Source organism: Antechinus flavipes, chromosome 3 (genome assembly GCF_016432865.1).
Source record: "Antechinus flavipes isolate AdamAnt ecotype Samford, QLD, Australia chromosome 3, AdamAnt_v2, whole genome shotgun sequence".
In the NCBI taxonomy this organism is placed as follows: domain Eukaryota; kingdom Metazoa; phylum Chordata; class Mammalia; order Dasyuromorphia; family Dasyuridae; genus Antechinus; species Antechinus flavipes.
Window position 1 is genome coordinate 13,048,771 of NC_067400.1, and position 18,248 is coordinate 13,067,018.

General features: G+C 42.3%; 2 protein-coding genes across 2 annotated transcripts in view; one reads left to right on the forward strand and one right to left on the reverse strand.

Moving 5' to 3' along the window:
* Positions 1 to 8,122, forward strand: part of ARHGEF26 (Rho guanine nucleotide exchange factor 26) — a 134,197-nt gene extending 126,075 nt beyond the window's left edge. The window contains exons 13-15 of the mRNA XM_051991799.1: positions 6,515 to 6,582; positions 6,881 to 6,985; positions 7,829 to 8,122. Coding sequence (XP_051847759.1) covers positions 6,515 to 6,582; positions 6,881 to 6,985; positions 7,829 to 7,971 — 316 coding nt within the window. The 3' untranslated portion in view covers positions 7,972 to 8,122. The remainder of the gene's footprint in view (positions 1 to 6,514; positions 6,583 to 6,880; positions 6,986 to 7,828) is intronic.
* Positions 8,123 to 12,769: 4,647 nt separating this feature from the next.
* Positions 12,770 to 18,248, reverse strand: part of DHX36 (DEAH-box helicase 36) — a 43,935-nt gene continuing 38,456 nt past the window's right edge. The window contains exons 20-25 of the mRNA XM_051991800.1: positions 17,978 to 18,061; positions 16,693 to 16,792; positions 16,520 to 16,610; positions 14,794 to 14,914; positions 13,874 to 14,026; positions 12,770 to 13,461 (exon numbers count right to left, since the gene is read on the reverse strand). Coding sequence (XP_051847760.1) covers positions 13,276 to 13,461; positions 13,874 to 14,026; positions 14,794 to 14,914; positions 16,520 to 16,610; positions 16,693 to 16,792; positions 17,978 to 18,061 — 735 coding nt within the window. The 3' untranslated portion in view covers positions 12,770 to 13,275. The remainder of the gene's footprint in view (positions 13,462 to 13,873; positions 14,027 to 14,793; positions 14,915 to 16,519; positions 16,611 to 16,692; positions 16,793 to 17,977; positions 18,062 to 18,248) is intronic.

Below are 18,248 nucleotides of genomic sequence, written 5' to 3' on the forward strand. Positions count from 1 at the left end.
CCAGCTGTTGACTGCAGCCCTCCAGTAAAAAGGCCACCACCAGCTCCCAAGAGTCCCGTCTGATCTGAGCCAGTTCTCACTGGAAGATTTTCCTGAAATCCAACCCAAACTCATCTTTTATTTTCCTTCCCTGACTCCTGCTCCTTGAGGTCAACAAGTCCAAGGCTCCCCATTCTTTTCCATGACAACTTTCTCAGCAGCTATCATCTTCCTGCCTTCATCCCTCCCACAAACTGTTTTTTTTTTTTTTTTTTCATATTCAGACTAAACATTTTCACTCTTTTCCTCCAAATGAACCATTTAATTTCACCTAATGGAAGAGCTAACCAATCCACCAGTGGTCGACCCTACGGGATCACTGTTACCTCCAAGGTCAAATATAAAATCCTTTGTTTGATCTTTAAAGCCCATCACCACCTGGACCCTTCCCACCTTTCCTACGTTCTACTTCACTCCCCTACAGACACACTGCAGTCCAACCAGACTGGCCCATTTGCCGTTCCTTGAACGTTTTCCATCTCCTTTCCTTTCTACTCTTTGTCCCCATTTACTGACTTCCTTTAACTCTCAACTTGAAGGTGAACCTCAGCAGAGGTGCTGCCTACTTCTCCATCCATCCTGCAGTTCTTTTATGTTCTTATACCCATTAGAATATAAGATTTCTGAGGGCAGGGATCCTAAGCGCTTAGCACAGTGCCTGGCATGTAGCAAGTGCCTAATAAATGCTTGTTGACAGACTACATCTCTCTGAATGATCTCCACCTGATGCCGGAGGTAGGACTATCACCCACCTATCTGAGCTCTAAATCTCACTATGAAGATTCAAATCCCATTCATGTTTTTGGCCTCATGAATTAATCTCTCATGGTTGCTAATAACTTGAAAATGGCAACTTAATGACTTTTTTTTTTTTTTTGAGTTAAGGAAACATAGGCAAATGACAGTTAAGTGACTTGGCCAGGGTCATACAGCTAGTCAGTCAGTCCAGATTTGAATCTTTCTGACCCCAGGCCCAATATTTTATCCACTGTGCCACCCACCTGCCCACAATAACAATAACAATAAATCTGCTAAAGGAGTGACTCCAGAATTTTCCTGCTCTGCCAAATTCTCATTTATGAAACAAAGAATTTTTTTTTTAATTTTGGTAATTTATCATTTTTAATATTTTATTTTTCCAAATACATGCAAAGATAGTTTTTAACATTCACCTTCACAACACTTTGTATTTCAATTTTTTCTCCTTCTTTCCTCTCCCTTGACAGCAAGTCATCTAATAGAGGTTAAATATGTACAATTTTTATTTTTCCATATTTGTCTTGCTAAGCAAAAAAAAAAAAAAAATCAGATTATAAGGAAAAAAACAACACAAAAAAGGTGAAAATACTATGCTTTGATCCACATTCAGTTTCCTTAGCTCTTTCCATCACAAAAATATTGGAACTGTCTCGGATTGCCTCAATGTTGAAAAGAGCCACGCCCATCGGAGTTGATCACCCATCACATAACAAAAAATTGCTTTTTAAAAGAACCAAAATCCATCCTTGGAGGAGCTGATCTCTGAACAACATCCCAGTTTTCTCTTTTTCTTCCTCCTCTCCATTCTGGATAGTGGAATAAACTTGTCATTAATTCAGGTGCCTTCTTGATGCCAGGGACTGACCAAAACATACAAGAAATGGATAAATGAATGAAAAGGAAGAAAAATATTAAGTGTTTATTACCTACAAAGTATTGTCCTAAGAGGCAGGATACAAAAAAGACCTTGCTGATATCAAGGATTCATATTTTAATAGACAACACATACAAGATGTTTCTGTTGTATATCACATAGAAAGGTATAAGGATCCTTAGGGCGCATGTTAATGCATCTCCTTGATAACACTCTGTTTCTGACTTGGAACCCTTGATGGGGTCACAGCTTTGGGCAGCTAGATCTCCCATGTGGATTTTAATAACTGAAGAGGCAGCAGGGATCTTCCCCGCCATCTTGGGCTAGCATCCTTCACATGCTGTATATTCAGGGACGTCACCCCACCTAATTCCCATCAGTTTTTGCCGCCATTCTCTCTGCACTATAACCAATGAAGTAACCTTCCGGTGTCCTCTGCTTACTTTTAAATTTCTTTTGTTGCTTAACCGAAAAAAACACAAAAACTTCTAATGTTTTATCCAAATATAGTGCGCCGTCTCTGTTTATTGGGTAGAGTTTACTCTTTTATTGTGAACAAGACAATAGGATCATCTGGTGGAAAGTGCAGAAGGGCAGCCTTTTTTTTAAAGGGAGGATGTTTTACTACGGTCACTTCCTTAGTCCTCCTCCCCACCCTTGTCATCTTCCAGGAGGACTGTTAAGAGCCAGAGGCCTCCTTTGTCTGGGCTCATTAAAGGGAAGCCCAAACAGCTGCAGCTGGCAGAGAGATGGCGGCCTTTGGCACAGGGAATCCGTCGCGGCTTCCTGCGTTTACAGTAGAATTCAGAGCTCCATGTCAGTCAGATCAGATCTTTAGATTGATGGGAGCCCCTGGAGAATGAACCGTGCGCCTCTTTCACTTGAGGCTTTTTGCAGATGGAACACAGGCCTCTCAGCCCGGATCCAGCATCTCCCTCAACCCAAATCATCTTTCCCAACAAAGAGAACCAGAAGACCGATGAAAGGGAGGCTTGTTGTCACCCGTCCAAAGAACTCGGTCCTGGGCCCCTCAGAGAAAAGGCCTTTGTCTGCCTGGGCTCTTCTGCTTGTTTCCTGCTGCTCTTAATGATTTAATTAACAGGAAGCAAATGGCCATCTCATAAAATTGTAAATAGTGGGATGGAGTTGGTGGCCTAAAAATTCAACCACAAATTTGGGAAGAAAAAGTTTGCATGTGTATTGGCAGTGGAACTCATTTTAAGAGGGCAGGATTAGTGGATGATAGAATGCAAGGCGGAGGGGCCATAGAGGTCACAGAGTTCAACCCTTTTGTTTACAGATGAGAAAACTTTTCTATGATGGTTCAGTGACTTCTTTAAGGTCACACAAAAGGGGAGTCGGCAGGATTTGAACTCAAGACTCTGGGCTCCAAATCCAGACCTCTTTTCCCTGCTGTTTCTATTATAAGTATCATCATAATGATGTAGTTATAAAATGCTTTTCAGAACCCTTTTAACATTATTTTCTCTGTGCTATCCAGTCCCTTAGGGTACCCATGCCCTTTTTAATGTTACCCACCATCCCATGAGAGATGACTCCCTTTTTAATGGAGTTATAACTCTAGTGGGGAAGGTTCAAACCCAATATAGTGAACAACTCTCATATAAAGGGAATGAGAAGGGCATAAATTAGTTGCTGGAAAAAGACCCAAAGTGGGGTTCTGCTGACTTTCAGGAATCTGTGTATGGAGACTTGGCCCTTTTGGACTATAATGTACCCCCAGGTGAAGGCTTCTTTCAGGCAAGTTGTTCATCCGATGATGAAGAGAGAAAGCTTATAACTACAGGTGCTTTTCAGAAGCCAGATTTGTTCAGACAAACTCAAAGATACAGAGCAGCCTCTGGGAAAACTGGAAAAACGGAGGAGAAGCGGTATCCAGAGGAGCCTGTGGAGTTTCCAGTCCCCTGAGCTCTCCTCACTCGGGGCAGTGGAAAGGCCGTCATGATGTGGAGCTGGGAAAGACTTGGGACAGCCAGCCGTGGCTGGCTTTTATCAGCTTGGAGTCCACAGGTCAAGTCACAACTTCTGAGCCGTAAACATGGTGGCCCAGTGGAGAGAGCACTGAGTCTGGAGTCAGGAAAGTGCTGCTGCTGTTGAGTCCTGAGATCCCTCCTGGGGTTTTCTGAGTACTAGAGTGGTCAGCCATTGCCTTTAGTAGCTCATTTTACAGATGAGAAGACTGAGGTAGACAAGGTAAATTACTTACCTAGGATCACAAAGCTAGTTAGTGTCTGAGGCCAAATTTAAACTCCTGAAGATGAATCAGGCTGACTCTGGGCCTAGTGCTCTTGCCATCCTTTCTCAAACACAACTCATCATCCTTCCTCCCCTCCTGATTCCCAGCCCAGGGCTCTATCCATTACATTGCCCAGTTGTCCCAGTTGGGAAGACCTAAATTCAAACCCTCCCTCTGACACATACTCGCTGTGTGAACCTGGCCAATGACTTCACTCTGGGTGCCTCGGTTTCCTCATCTGTAAGATGCAGGTAACAGCACCTACCTGCCAGAGCTGTGAGATCCAACAAAATGCCTGGCACAGTGTTGGGCAGTCACGTCCCTGACCGCACTCTCGTCTCCTCGCGCCACTTCCCACGTCCGCTTCTTGGCTGGCCTGTAGGCTTGGGGTGCACCTGCACCAACTCTAGGTTAAGGCGCTTCCGTCTTGGACTTGTAATGTGGAGTCTTTGTCTTACTGGCTGCAAAAAGACCCCAACAAATCCTCTGTCTGTGTGTTCTTGTGTGTTCTGCATGTGTTCTGCAGCTGTAAGGGTTTCTTACTCACAAGAAATGATTAATTCACTAATACTTCTAGTGAAATGGCATTTCCCCCTTCCTGGCCCTTCCACTCTTGGGAGGAGACAAGGAGGCCATACTCCCAGCCTCAGCTAAAGCAGACCTAAAAGGGGCCTCCTGGAGCTTGGGCCAAATCCTGAGATAGAGCTGGGGCTGAAGTCCCTAAATCCAGAAGTCCTCCCCGTGTCACAGATGCTCACATGGGGAAAGTAAGACTATATCTGGTCTCAGATCTGGGGGGTTTCATTTTTCTCATTTTCTGAGCTCCTTCTCAGCCACTGCCTGTTTAGTACAAAGCTCCCAGGAAATCCAGGTGGTGCTATCTGTGGTGCTCCCCATATTCCAGAGCACAAACTCTAGCAGGTTTCTCTGGAACCCTGGGGGACATGTGGAGGAGGAGGAGGGGACCTGACTCCCCAGAGCAGTTCTACAGTCGACAGCCACAACAAGAAAAGTCCTGTCTGTCCTCCGCCAATCTCAGAGAGGGGCTGTTGTGTCAGGAAGCTGTTAGCTGCCTCCAGCAAAGAGAATGACTGAACTATCTTGGCGGAAACTGCAGCCACACAACAAGTTGGCGTCGAGGCACCAGACACAGGCTTGGCTCCAAGTGCTTGTGGCTTGGGTCCTTGTCCAAAGCTGCAAAGAGCCCTGAGGAGAAGGGGAGATGGCTCGTCACAGACCTCGGTTTTCGTGAAAGACGCATCAGTGATGCCTGTTCAGGGCACGTTGTGCCATGTGGCCTCTTCAGCGCACGTAGAGGTGCAGAGGAACGATGTTCAAGGACCTGCTTCCTAAGCTGCTGAGAGGCACCAAGCGGACTCCTTCAGGCCTCTCTGAACAGAGGTCCTTCTCCTTACTAAGATATTAGAGACTTTAAAAAAAAAAAAAGTTGCGTGTGTGTGTATCTGTCATCTGTCTATATCTCTCTTTCTGTCTGTTTCTGTCTCTCTCCTTAGAAAAGGCATTAACTATGTTTAGGACCTTTGTTTAATCAAAACCTCTGACTTTTATCACCTTCATTGATGCAGTGATGGCACAGTGGATGGGGGAGAGTTCTGAGTTCAAGGCTCGCCTCAATTTCCTCATCATCAATTTCCTCAGCATAAAATATCTACCTCTCAGAGTTGTCAGGATATGAGATACTATTTGTAAAGCTCTTTGCCAACCTCACATCATTATGTAAATGAGATGGAAACCCATCTGAAATGGGAAGGAATTAGTGACTGGGGGATCTGGAAAGACTTTCTGAAGAAGGGCAGGCAGGGGAGCGGGGAAAGCCTTTCAGACAGAGGGCATGGCTGGCACAGAAGTACGGAGTCGGGATACAGGATTTGTGTTGCAGAAGCAACAAGGATGACAGTTCTCTGGGCTCGAGAGGGAGGAAGGCTGGAAAAGCAGAGAGCACTAATTAAATGCCTTGCATGTGGCCCTTGCTGTGCCAAGAGGTACAAAGAAAAGCCAAAGCAAGGTCTTAAAGGTCCAACTGGCGAGATGCCCAGTCTGTGCCCAGTCACCTCACCCAGTCTAAGTGGAAGGTGGTCTCAGAGGGAAGGGCAGGGGGGAGGTACAAGGGGCAGGCAGAGGGTGTGGGAAGGCTTCTGCAGAAGCTAAGACTGGAATTCAAAATCAAGGCTTCTCTGAGGTGGAGGCAGGGAGGAAGGGAATCCCTGACAACACTGGCCAATAAGAAGGTGAGAGGTCTGGAGGACAGGAGGCTCAGAGGTGTCCTCAACAGCAGATGAAGGCTAAGAAGGGAAGAAGGGACCGGGTTACGAAGAGTTGGGTCTGATGCTTTGTGCAATTCATGGGATTTGAACTTTACACCAGCCCTGGGCCGGGGTGCTCTCGTCACCCACATTTTACACAGGAGTAGGTGGAGGTCTAGGGTGGAAGGGGCCTGCCCAAGGGCAGGATTCAAAATTGCATCTCCCAGAGTCTGAGTCCTGGGCTCTGAGAGGCGGCATCAGAAGCGAGCCGGGTCTAGACTGGCGGGCGGCTCTCCTGAGACTGGCGGCTTTTCTTTCTAGGAGCGAGCGGGCGCGCTGGATAACGGCCTTGGGGCAGAGCAGCGAGCACCAGAGCTTGGACAGGACCAGTAAGTAGCAGAGCACTGCCCCCTGGTGGACCCTGCTGGAGAAGCACTGAAGCACCCTCTGTCCTTCCTCCCCATCCCTTGGGTGGCCTTTCCAGCTTCCCATCCACGTGGGGCCAGACCACGTCTCAGTGCCCTCGTGGCTAATTGGCTTGTTCCCTATGGGGCGCCATGTTCAGGCCTAGCCAGGCTTCGACCCTCACCATCCTCCTCTCCCAGCTCAAGCAGACGGGGCAGATTTGCTTTTCATTCAAAGTCTCCCTCCCCCGGGGTCACTGAGAGCCTCCCCTCTTCTCTTTAGCGCTGACCCAAGTGGAAATCACACGCACCTTCACGGCCAAGCAGCCCGACGAGCTCTCTCTCCAGGTGTCCGACGTGGTCCTGGTGTACCAGAAGGTCAGCGACGGTGAGTCTGACCACTGCCATGTGCCCCAAACCTCAGGGGCACCCCATGCCAGGACAGAATAGTGAGTCTCAGACCCCAAGCTGGGGTTCCTGGTGTTGGCCACAGGCCTCTCTGTCCTCCATGGCCAGTCTACTGAGTGCTTCTTGCCCACCTTGGGGTGAAGGGGGGGGGGGCGATCTGCTCTAACCAAAGGTTGATTAATCCCCAAAGCCGGGAAAATCTGTCCCTGAGAAGCCGCCATGCTGACCCAGTTAGGGGACCCCGGCACTGTACCTTTTAAATGACCGGACTCTTATGGGTTTGTCCAGGACGGGATTTGCTGATGAATCCAGCGAACTGCATCTTTGTCCCTGAAAACACTGATTTTTAGTCAGGAGCACCATGCAGTGCGTTCACATGCTGAGTGGAGGGTTAACACTGGGTTGAAGGGGTTCTGCCACCTGGTCCTTGGGATCTGGGGCCAGCTCCCTCAGGCTCCAGGCCTGTGATACTTGAGCTCTGCCATTCCTACGGCTCTGACCCTGAGCAGTCAGTAGAAACCTTTGTGCCTCAGTTTCCTGATCTGTAAAAAGCTTTTGTACTAGATCACTTTCAGCTCCAAATCTATGATCATCAATAAATCAAGTATCCAAAATGGAGAAGAGTGGACACAAGTACTGAGCGTATGTCTAGTCATTTCCATCCATTTGACTTTCTTGACTTCATTTGAGGTTTTCTTGATAGCCTATTCCTTCTCCAGCTCATTTTTACAGACAAGAAAACTGAGGCAAACCAGGTTAAGGGAGTGTCGGAGGCCAGATCTGGCCCTCTCCTGACAGCTTGACTGTCGAATTTTCCTCACAGGTTGGTATGAAGGTGAGCGTCTGCGGGATGGTGAAAGGGGCTGGTTTCCTATGGAGTGTGCCAAGGAGATAACCTGCCGGGCGACCATAGACAAGAATGTGGAGAGAATGGGTCGGTTACTTGGACTCGAGACTAACGTCTAGCTCCCCCGATGGCTCCCTTTTTTGGGGATGGCAGGATTTGCACTAAATGTTAATGGTGGGCTGGCTGGTTTTTGCTAGTTTTATTATTTTATTTGTATTTTTTAACACAGCCTATTTTGTTAAATGAAAATAAAAATCACTTTTCTTCAAACCTGTATATCTCCTGGTCTTTCTTAAGAGGCACACTGTCCCTCAAATCCATCTAGTTCACAAAAGCAGATTTGGCCTTTGGTGTCATTTCAGGGTCTGGTATGTGGGCAGAATGCTCAGGATGGCATCTCTTCACTTTGAGAAACCTGGTTTTAGGAGAATCAGGATGACACATCAGAAGTGGTTCTGGCCAGCTATCCACAGGATGAAGGGAGGGCTCTTTGGCCACTGATCATTCATAAAGGATAGTTGGCCAACTTTAGCCTTGTTCTGTTGATCTCAGTTCAGAATTGGGGTCTGAGGAAAAGGGAGTCTCCCTCCTCATAGATCTTTCTAGATCTATGTTTCAAGGTGCAAGGAGGCACCTTCAGGTTTCCAGTCCACCTATAGCTGAGACAAGGATGCATCTGGTAGTGAGACCCCCTCTGAAAGTGAGCTTGAAAGGGAATCGTTATAATAATAAGCATTCTTTATACAACACCTACTATGTGCCAAACACTACATACTTATTATCTCATTTGGATGGTGAGATCAATATTATATATTATGTAGGAACTGAGCCAAGGTGAGGCTGTAACAAGTCGGCTAATGCAAGATATATCAATCACATGGTCTAGCCAACAAGAGGATCTTGGGTAAGGACATGCTAGCATTTTCTGAGAAGCAGGAGCCAGTTATACCTACCTCTTTACCAGAATGGCACTAGTTAATTGGCGGTCCTGGGTCATCTTGGCAAATAGTCTTTCGATACCACAAAGTGGCCTTTGGGGTTCTAGGAATTAATTCAAATGTTATGGAAGTCCACAATAAGTCAATGCTTTTATTAGCTACCATTTTCTTACTTTAGCAAGTCTTTTTGCTAAAAAATAAGTATAAAATATAAATTAAATTAAAATAAAAAATATAAAAATAAATTTTATTTAAACCTACATATTCTAATATTTCTCCTCTCTCCTCCATCCCAGAGAACAATCCCTTATAACAAAGATTAAAAAGATGTGCACGGATGGGGGGTCTGATATTTGCAGAATTCCATGCCCACAGGCCCTCACATCAGTAAAGGAAGTATATTTTCACCTCTCTGCTTTGGGGTTAAGTTTGTTTTTTGCAATTTCCCAACATTTAATTAATCAACAAGCATCTATTAAGCACTTACTATGGCTAAGCTCTAGGGAGACCAAAAAAAAGTAAAACCATAAACAGCCCTGTCTACATCAAAGAGCTTCCACTCTGAGTGGGGAGACATACATGACCTTCCCTGTCCTCAATAAGCTTACACTCTGCGAAGATGTTCCTGCCCTCAAAGAACCCCTACACTGGAAAGAGATACAGACTTAGAGAAAAGTATCATGCCGACAATTCAATTTCACTTTTTTTCTTGTTCTTTGCATGTGTGTGTATGTGTGTGTATGTGTGTACACACACGAGTAAATTTATTATCTAATTTGATGTATACGGTAGTTTTTATTTCTATAATCCCATTGCATTTCTTTCAACCCTTGCTAAATTTTGCAATGTGCATCCTCTGATTTATCACTGAGCTGTACAAAAAAAGTCTCTTTTATAGGTGGTGCTATGGATAAAGGACTGCATTAAAAGATCAACTCCATCCTTTGATACTGGTGTGATTCTGGGTAAGTCAACTTCTATCTTGCTTTTCTCTTATGTAAAATATAAATAATAGCACTCCCTGCCATGACTGCCGTGAAGATAAAAATAGCTAATATGTAGAAAGTGCTTGGCAAAACTTATGGCACCACATGGAAATACTAGTTATTACTGCTGTTTTTAGAGAGCAGCGTGACCAGGATCCCGGGACTAATAAATGTCTGAAGCAGGATTGGAATCCAAAGCCTCCTGGCTCCAAGCTCAGCACTGTCATATGGGCCAATTTGCAGAATTCAATACACCAGCAGAGATGGGATATTAGGATGGAGGGAACCACTTTACTATTAACATAATTTATGTAGAATTCTGCACAATTTATGTAGTAACTAGAGTGAGTTTACTATGGCATTATCTGAGCATCTTCCTCCTCCAAGTACAACTAGGACGTACCTGAGGCAGGATTTGAACTCTCTTCTTCATGATTCCAAATCTGATGCTCAGACAGAAATTCAACCTGGCCTAATATGCCCTGGTCTAACAGTATACTGAGAACAACTGATTTAGCATAACTAGACTGGAAATGGGGCTGAATAAAAGGGTAACCGAGTAGCATCACTAAATGTGGAGAACTGAGGAGGATCGAGACGTAATTCCATTGCCTCTCAAATTGCCAGGGGCCCCCTTAATGAGTATGAGCATGCCCAGCTTTGATGACCTAGAGAGGTCCCAGAAGCACCAGAGGCAGAATCTGAATCCAAACCCTTGGCACCTTCTCACTGGACCATGTACTCTCCACATGTGCATCAGCCAGTCTGTTGGAGCTTTACAAATGTGAATGACCTTAGGCACTTTTAGTGCCATTTCTTTATACGTTTGACTAAATTTAATTTAATTGACTTAAAACTTAAATTAACTTAATCCACTTCTACCTGGAACCTTGCTTTGTAAATGTAAATGACTTTAACTCTAAATTGTCCCCAAATGTCTGAATAAGGCAGGTAAGTGGTTCAATGCACACACAAGCAGGACCCTAGCTCGAACCTTGCCTCAACCACTGTCATTTTTTTTTTTTTTAATACCTTGGTTTCCTTATCTGTAAAGACTGGAAGAACAGTCCCTGTAAGAATGAGGTTATAGGGCAGACAGGGCAGATCAAATGCATTAACATATGAACAGTGCTTGGCAAACCTTAAAGCACTATATACATGGTACCATTATTACTTAACAGCTTCCTCGTGTGTAAAATGAGGAATAACAGCTTCATGTGGACCTCATTGGCTTAGTGCCCCATAGCTCAAAACTTCTGACCTTAGGAGATTCAGCAGCCTCAGTCTCACCAGCTGAAGGATATAAAAGTTGTGTACCACCATGGCTGACCATCTGTCTCTGAGAGGATAGGGAGAGAGGAAGGGAAACATATCAGAAAAATGCTATTTAAAAAATAAACACATCTTCGAGTTGTATCCATTACTTCAAAAACTACTGACTCACCAGAGGCCTAGCTCTTCCCCACACAGCTGACCTCTAAGTCTTTAAAGGGCTGCCTTTATTCCCCTCCCCCCCTCAGTATTCTCCAGACCCAAATCCTTAGAGTCCAAGCAGATCCAAGTTGACGGGTCAATCTTGGCCCAGGCTGGAGCCCCCACAACAGGGTCACTGTCCTCCAGAGGTCCTTGTCTGTCCCTTTCCTTCCCACCATGTTGGCGACCAGTACTCCATGCAACACTTCCAAGCAGTGGCTTGGTGCTATCCTCTTACAGAAACCAATTTTTGTTTCTTCACGGTGGCCAACTTAGGGGAAAATGGTCACATTGATAAGCACCGAGTCAAGCTCAAATTCCTGCAGATGTTTTAACCCAAACAAACATAAAATTTCAGAAAGTCCAACAAATTATTTGGCAGCCTAGCACTCTCCATTGTTAAGGGGACAGATTTTCATAATTCCAACTGGGCAAACTCCAAAAGGATGAATGCTTAAGAAAAGTACTCTTCTCCCATGGGCCCTCTCCACTGTTTACATCAAAGGGAACTTGTGGTAAGATGGACATAAGATACGGACCTAGGCAGACACCTAGGGACACGGAACCCCCCCCCCCCCCCCCCCATCCCCTCTGGCAGAGGCCACACCAGCAGACCAGTTACAGCTGGGCATTACCCCTCTGCTTGGGGGGAAGACTCCTTTGCTGGTGGGCTACAGCTCAGAATGATCTACAGCAGATCTACAGGTTTACTGCCAGCTATCAAGCTATGGTGTCTCCCAAAGGTTTCTCTCAATGTTTAGCTTTTGTTTTTTGGAACAAAATCATTTCTAAGTTCTGCTTTTATAATGCTTAATGTAAATGCAGTTTTTTTTTTTTTTTTTTTTAATCCTCATTAGATACATTTAGAAGTCAAATGCTCAGGCATAGAAAGATGAACTTTGGATCCAGGGCCCAGAATCGAATCCTCCCTCTGTCCTTAACAGCTACAGGCTTTGTTCCAGTTAATCTCTTCTTAGATTCAGTTTCTTCCTTTCAGATCAAAGTTCTATATCCTATTTAGCTATAAATATTACACATGACCAAGGAATGAAGAGATATAGGCAATTTTGTAAAGAGATGTTGTGATGTGGATTAGGTGGGGCAGAAGGACAGGGCAAATAAAGATGGTTCCAAAGGGATTCGCCTTGTTCCACCAAGGCCAAGTAGGTAATAACAATAGAATAAAACTCACTGTACCTTAAAAGAACCACATCAGAAGAAATTCTCTTTCATATCTGCAATTCTTGGCTTAAATATCAATAGTCAGCCAAATACTGTCTTAGTTAAAAGATCTTACCTTAACTGAATTCCTGTAGTGGGTGAAAATTTAGACAGACATCTGCTTGGCAGAAACTTAGTCTTAGTTCTGTATGAACTTAGCCAGGAGTAAAGAATTCAATGAATCTCACAAAGGAAGCAAAGACAAGCAAGATTTGGGAATACTTTGACCCCTTGGAGCAGGAGTTAAAGTGAGGGGGGGAAAATGTGAAAACCCAGCCAAGTAAGGACCACTACAGATCTTCTTTACGCCACTGTACACTTTATTAAATACTGTGCTAATACACTTGAATTCGATTCCTTCCGTTGGAAGCTGTGTAAAAAAGAGGCAGCACTGTTCAAATGTTCACTGACCTTGCTTCTGACTAACCACTGGAATCCTACTGGCTCTATGATCACAATACACATTTAGGGTTAACAAGAGCCCTTGCGCCGGGCAGTACAGGGAATATAAATGTCGTTTTTCAGCAGTACACGATCTCTGTCTTCCTTTAAGGAGAATGCCAGTGAAGTTGAGACACAACTAACACACATACATTGATGTGATCAGAGAACGTACTGCATTCCGTGGGATATTTATAAAAGCTACAGCTAACATTAGAAGTCATGCACTCTAGGTCATCACCACTATCTACATACAGGATGCATGGGAATTAGTCAGGCCCCAATATTCACCACTTAGTCAAAAATCAAACTAAGAGTGAGAAAAGATGGTTAAAAGGTCTTTTGGACTGCCCCAAAAAAGTTGTCAACTGTAGTATCCATCCTGGAATCGTGGGGAAAAGTTCCTGGGTGTCCCATTTTCCTGAGTTTTGATCAAGTCTAGGATAGCAGACAGCACAGCACAATCTCGGGACTGAGTCTCTTTCCAATCCACGGGATGAGGGTTCTCAATCTTTTCTTGCAAAAGGGCGTCAAGTTCTTTTCTTAATTCCTAAGATTGAAAAATCATAAAAGCTCACTGAAGTGGCAGAAGGCACCTTCAAACTTGAATTCAAAAAGCAATTTCCTTCTGAAAGAATACTGTTAAAAGAATCTTAGAAACTGAATATCTAAATATTGTATCCAAATATAGTGTTACAGGAGGAAAATTAATGATTAAGAAGGCATCATGAAGACACAAATGCTAGCATTAGCTTTAATTTATAATTTGGCTCTAACAACTCACGGAAAAAATAAAAGCAGAAAATATTATCACTCAATCACTGACATTCCATCTTATGACATACAAGAAGAAATATTCAGCATTTTCTAGGATGAAACAGAACAAAATCACAACTGTGAATTGTTTATGAAAAAAATCTTATTTTGAAATTCATGCAGAAAACATGAATTGATCCAGTTACCTTAACAAGATGGGCGATTCTTGCTGGAGACTGGAAGACAATCCATTCATCTACAGCAATAGTATCTTGATCTTTATCCTTCTGAATGGAAATATCACCTCCAAAGAATAAGAGACAGTAGGGAGATACCTCTGTGCAGTCATATAAATATATCTGCAATAAGATCAGAAAATAAACTTACTGTTTAGTCCTTCCGACAAGAAAACAACCAGCTCTGCTAGGTTTTTGTTCTCACGGATAATCAGGTGCCAGAAAGCTGAAAAGCATTTGGACTATTACCTCTCCATCAATGTTACAGTCACTGTTTTAACCCAAGTCGAAAATAATTTAGGTATTAAGAATGTAACAAATAAGAAAACAAATTCACTTTGTATTTTTTTGTGGGGGGAATCCTTATCTACATGAACACTGAACATAAAAAAAAAAAAAAAGTACCTTACATTTAAATTCTTAATAAGTATTTGTTGTTAATTTGAGTTCTGGAACACATGGGAAAAATCCACAGTATTGCTCAGTAAAGAGTTTAGAGCACTGCCTTTAAAAATGCCATCAGTTCAAACTGACATTTAAAATGCACATTGATTGTATATCGACAAAAGGTTCTGTTGGGTTGGCGCTTAGGAAGAGTTTCCCATAATTACTGTACAGCTTGAGCCCTTATTAGCATCTGTAAAAAGATCGCCCTGCCAGAAGTTCAGCTACGGAAACCAAATCAGTACTGTGGTTAATTCGAAAGGGTAAAAGCAGATTAGGGCTGACGTACACATGATTAGGAAAGAGGTTTTCCAAGGAAAAAACAGTTATTTACTTCACATCACATTTGTTTGGAAATTTTAAAGAGATCCTAAGTCTAACATATAATAATAAAATGTAGCACATCATGGACAGGCGGGTCTAGAACAACCTCCAAGTTTACTTACGCTGCTTGTTCTCATCTTCAGGTGGTAGATCAGCCAGTTATAATGGAACTCTGACTCTTCAACATTTACAGATTTAGGATGAATGTTAACTGTTCCATCAGTTTTGGTGCAAACTTTCACCCTTAAAAAAAGGGGTGGGAGGGAGGAGTTTGGAATTAGATCGAACTTGTCAAAAAAAGTGCCTTTAATGGGGACTTTCTGCCTTTCCTACCTTTTAACTTAGGGAAAGCCCAAAGAGCTTTTTAAAGACTTCATTATAACTATCTGCATTTTCCCATATCCATATATCCTGGTACAAAATGAGCACTTATCTATATGAGTAACAGGTACAACAGATCAACTTTCTGGAAATCACCAAAGTAACTGATAACTTTCAATATTGCTAGCGACTTCTCCACTTGCAACCAGAATTACTCAAATCACTTATTACTTTTTTAAAGCTAACTGAAGTCCCTGTAATTTATTGGAAAATTAAATGGTATTTAAAATAAATGCCTATTAAAACACACCACAAAGCCAAGCTTGAATTCAAACTAAAAGTTTGCTTTATTCCTCCTGAACAATAATAGTAAAAGAATAAATTTCTATAATATTCAATATTATTTATGACAGAAAATTTCTAATAGAAATCAATGAAGAAATTCTTTTTAAACAATATTCCAAAGGGTAGTCAGCTCTCACAATTTTTACAGGAAATAATTTTAGATGGATTCACAAATTCTCACAAAATTCTCTCAATCTCCTCTTAATTATTTTTAGGAAATGTAAAGCTTTAATATATGCCTCTGTCTACAACTATTGAATAGGAAAAACTTTGAATCAATTTAATGTTACTCCATTTTCTTTTCCTCCAACTTTTACAGGAAATAATTTTAGATGGATTAACAAATTCTTTCGAAATTCACTAATCTCCTTTTAATTATTTGTAGGAAACGTAAAACTTTAATACGTGCCTGTCTATAACTACTGAATAGGAAAACCTTTGAACCAATTCAATTATTACATTTTCTTTTCCTCCTTTTGGGATCCATTTTTGCTTTGCCTCCAAAACTGATTTACAAAAATTATTTTTTCAATTCATATTAATGAGCTATACTTATAGAACTAAGTTAACTTCCATACTAAAGAAGAAAAATATGGCTAATCAACAGATCATTTATAGATGCAACAGGAAATCTTTGTAGTCATACCCATATACATGCTTCTCTGATGTTCTAGGAACTTATAATAACATTTCAATCCAAACATGGAAAGACAATGAAATCTTTACTCAGGAGTTAGCAGAATGCCCCCTATTATTACTGAGGTGCATTAATATATACTCTAATGAGCTTGCCCTCTGGAAAATTCCAAGAAATGGAGGAGGGAATTCTTTTTTTTTTTTTTTTCCCTTTTTCTTTTTCTAAAGAAGCCCTTGAGTGGACTCCAAGATAGCAAGAAAAGGAAATACTCAAAAAAGCTGCCAAAAGAGAACCTGAAATATGCTATGAACAAATTAGGATGTAGACGGTCTGTCCACAAAAAAATTAAAGAAGATAAATTGTATTCTCTGTGAATTGGGTGACAGTATTAGATAGTTGGGATAAGGCATTGTCAGAAAAACAAGTGGTAGCAAAAAGCGACCCATTGCATAATATAAAGCTTTTTTTTTTTTTTTTTTTTGGGGGGGGGGATTGGAGGGGGAGAGCAAAAGAGGATTAAAAGGCCTTAATCTTAAAATACTTACATTTTCCTTTTTTTACTAAAACTTGGCCGTATTTTAGCAACTTTGGGATATAAGCCAGCGCAGATAACCGCTTTGATTATCTTTTCATTATCTATAATAAACAAACAATACAGATAAATGGGATATAGATGAAAATATTGCTAAGCTATTATAGGTTTTGACTTCATACTTACCCGAATTAATATTTGATTTGGGATCTTTTGGGTTCTTGCTGCTCACAAATCCAGCAGCAAGAAGGTGCTCGGCAAACTGTCCCTTCATGTTGTGCAGCATCTGGGAGGTGTGGCAGCAAGAAATGGAAGGAGCAGAGTTACTTTCAAGCACATGAGTAATCAATTAAAAGCAGTGCTGGCTGAGATTTGAATAGGGCCTGGCACATAGTATGTGTTAAATAAATCTTTGCTGAGTCTGATGCACAAGAAAGGCTAAACCAGATGGCCCAGTGGCCACAGAAATAGGCTTTTCTTTCCCAGCTGTGGTTATTGAGATTTCTATTCCCATTTCCTTGAAGTTACAGACAACAGAATGTTCCCAAACCCACCTTTGAATCATCTCAAAAGCAATATGAGGTAGTGAGCCCAGCCTCGCTAGAATCCTGGCCCAAGTTACAAACTACAACGTGAAGCTTAAAACTAAGGATTTTTTCCAGGAACACACTAAGCAGGAGGGAAGCACTGGGTCCCTTCCTATTAAACTGGAATGCTACACAAAATTTCTTACAAAAATACTGCCATAAATGGAAGTTCTTCTATGATAGTAAACTTACTACAGTACCATCAACTCACTGATGTAAACAATTATTAACATGTTGGGCACCAAGAGAGACATAGACAAATTTCAACACAATCTAGACCCTATCCTTCATTATACACATCAAGCCCCTCTCTAGAGAAACCACATAAAGTGTTTCAATGGCAGAAGAGGGAAGAATCCCTTCCAGATGGGAGGATTCAGAGAAGCAGGGAGCAGTGATATGAGGGAAGATGGGATTCTGGGTTGGAAGCAACATGGGCAAAAGCACAGGGTCTAAGGGGAATTCAGGAGAGAGTGACTATGGCCTATAACAACCACCTGAATACAATTATTTACATTATATCATTTCTCAATTCTTAGTAACTAACTTAGAAACTCACTTTGAGGGTAAAACCTACCCAATCTGGAGTGTATTCTCCCTATACTGTGCTCTGTATAATATTAAAATCTTGCTACTCTGAAAGTTGAAGGCTTTAGAAACCCCTACTTTATTAAAACATCAATTTATAAAACCAAGAAGTTAAGGGCATTAGAAAAGATTTGTTCATTCACAAAAGGAGACCTGTAGGACTCCATTCCATGATGATTCCAAGTGCTGCATGTTAAATGGCAAGTTAGAAAACTGATGTAAGTTCCAGGCAAGCACATACTTGGGTTCTCGGGACAGTGGACATCAAGGCTAGAAGCTGAAATAGGCCTCAATACCTGCAGTGTGTTTGAAGAGAGAAAATACTCCCAGCAATAATCCTTTTCAAACCGGAAACCACGTCTCCTCGCCTCTTCCCATCCCTGAGAAGAAGAGGGAAAAAAAAGGGGGTGGGGGAAGAAGGATCCAGGGCATTGTGTAATTTCAAAGAGGTACAACTGTTTAATTTCTACTCAGAGACAGTCTAAGGCACTGCTGTGAACAATATAAAACCACAAAGTCATCTATCTTTAGATAAAGATCATTCAACATGTATCATACTTCAATAAA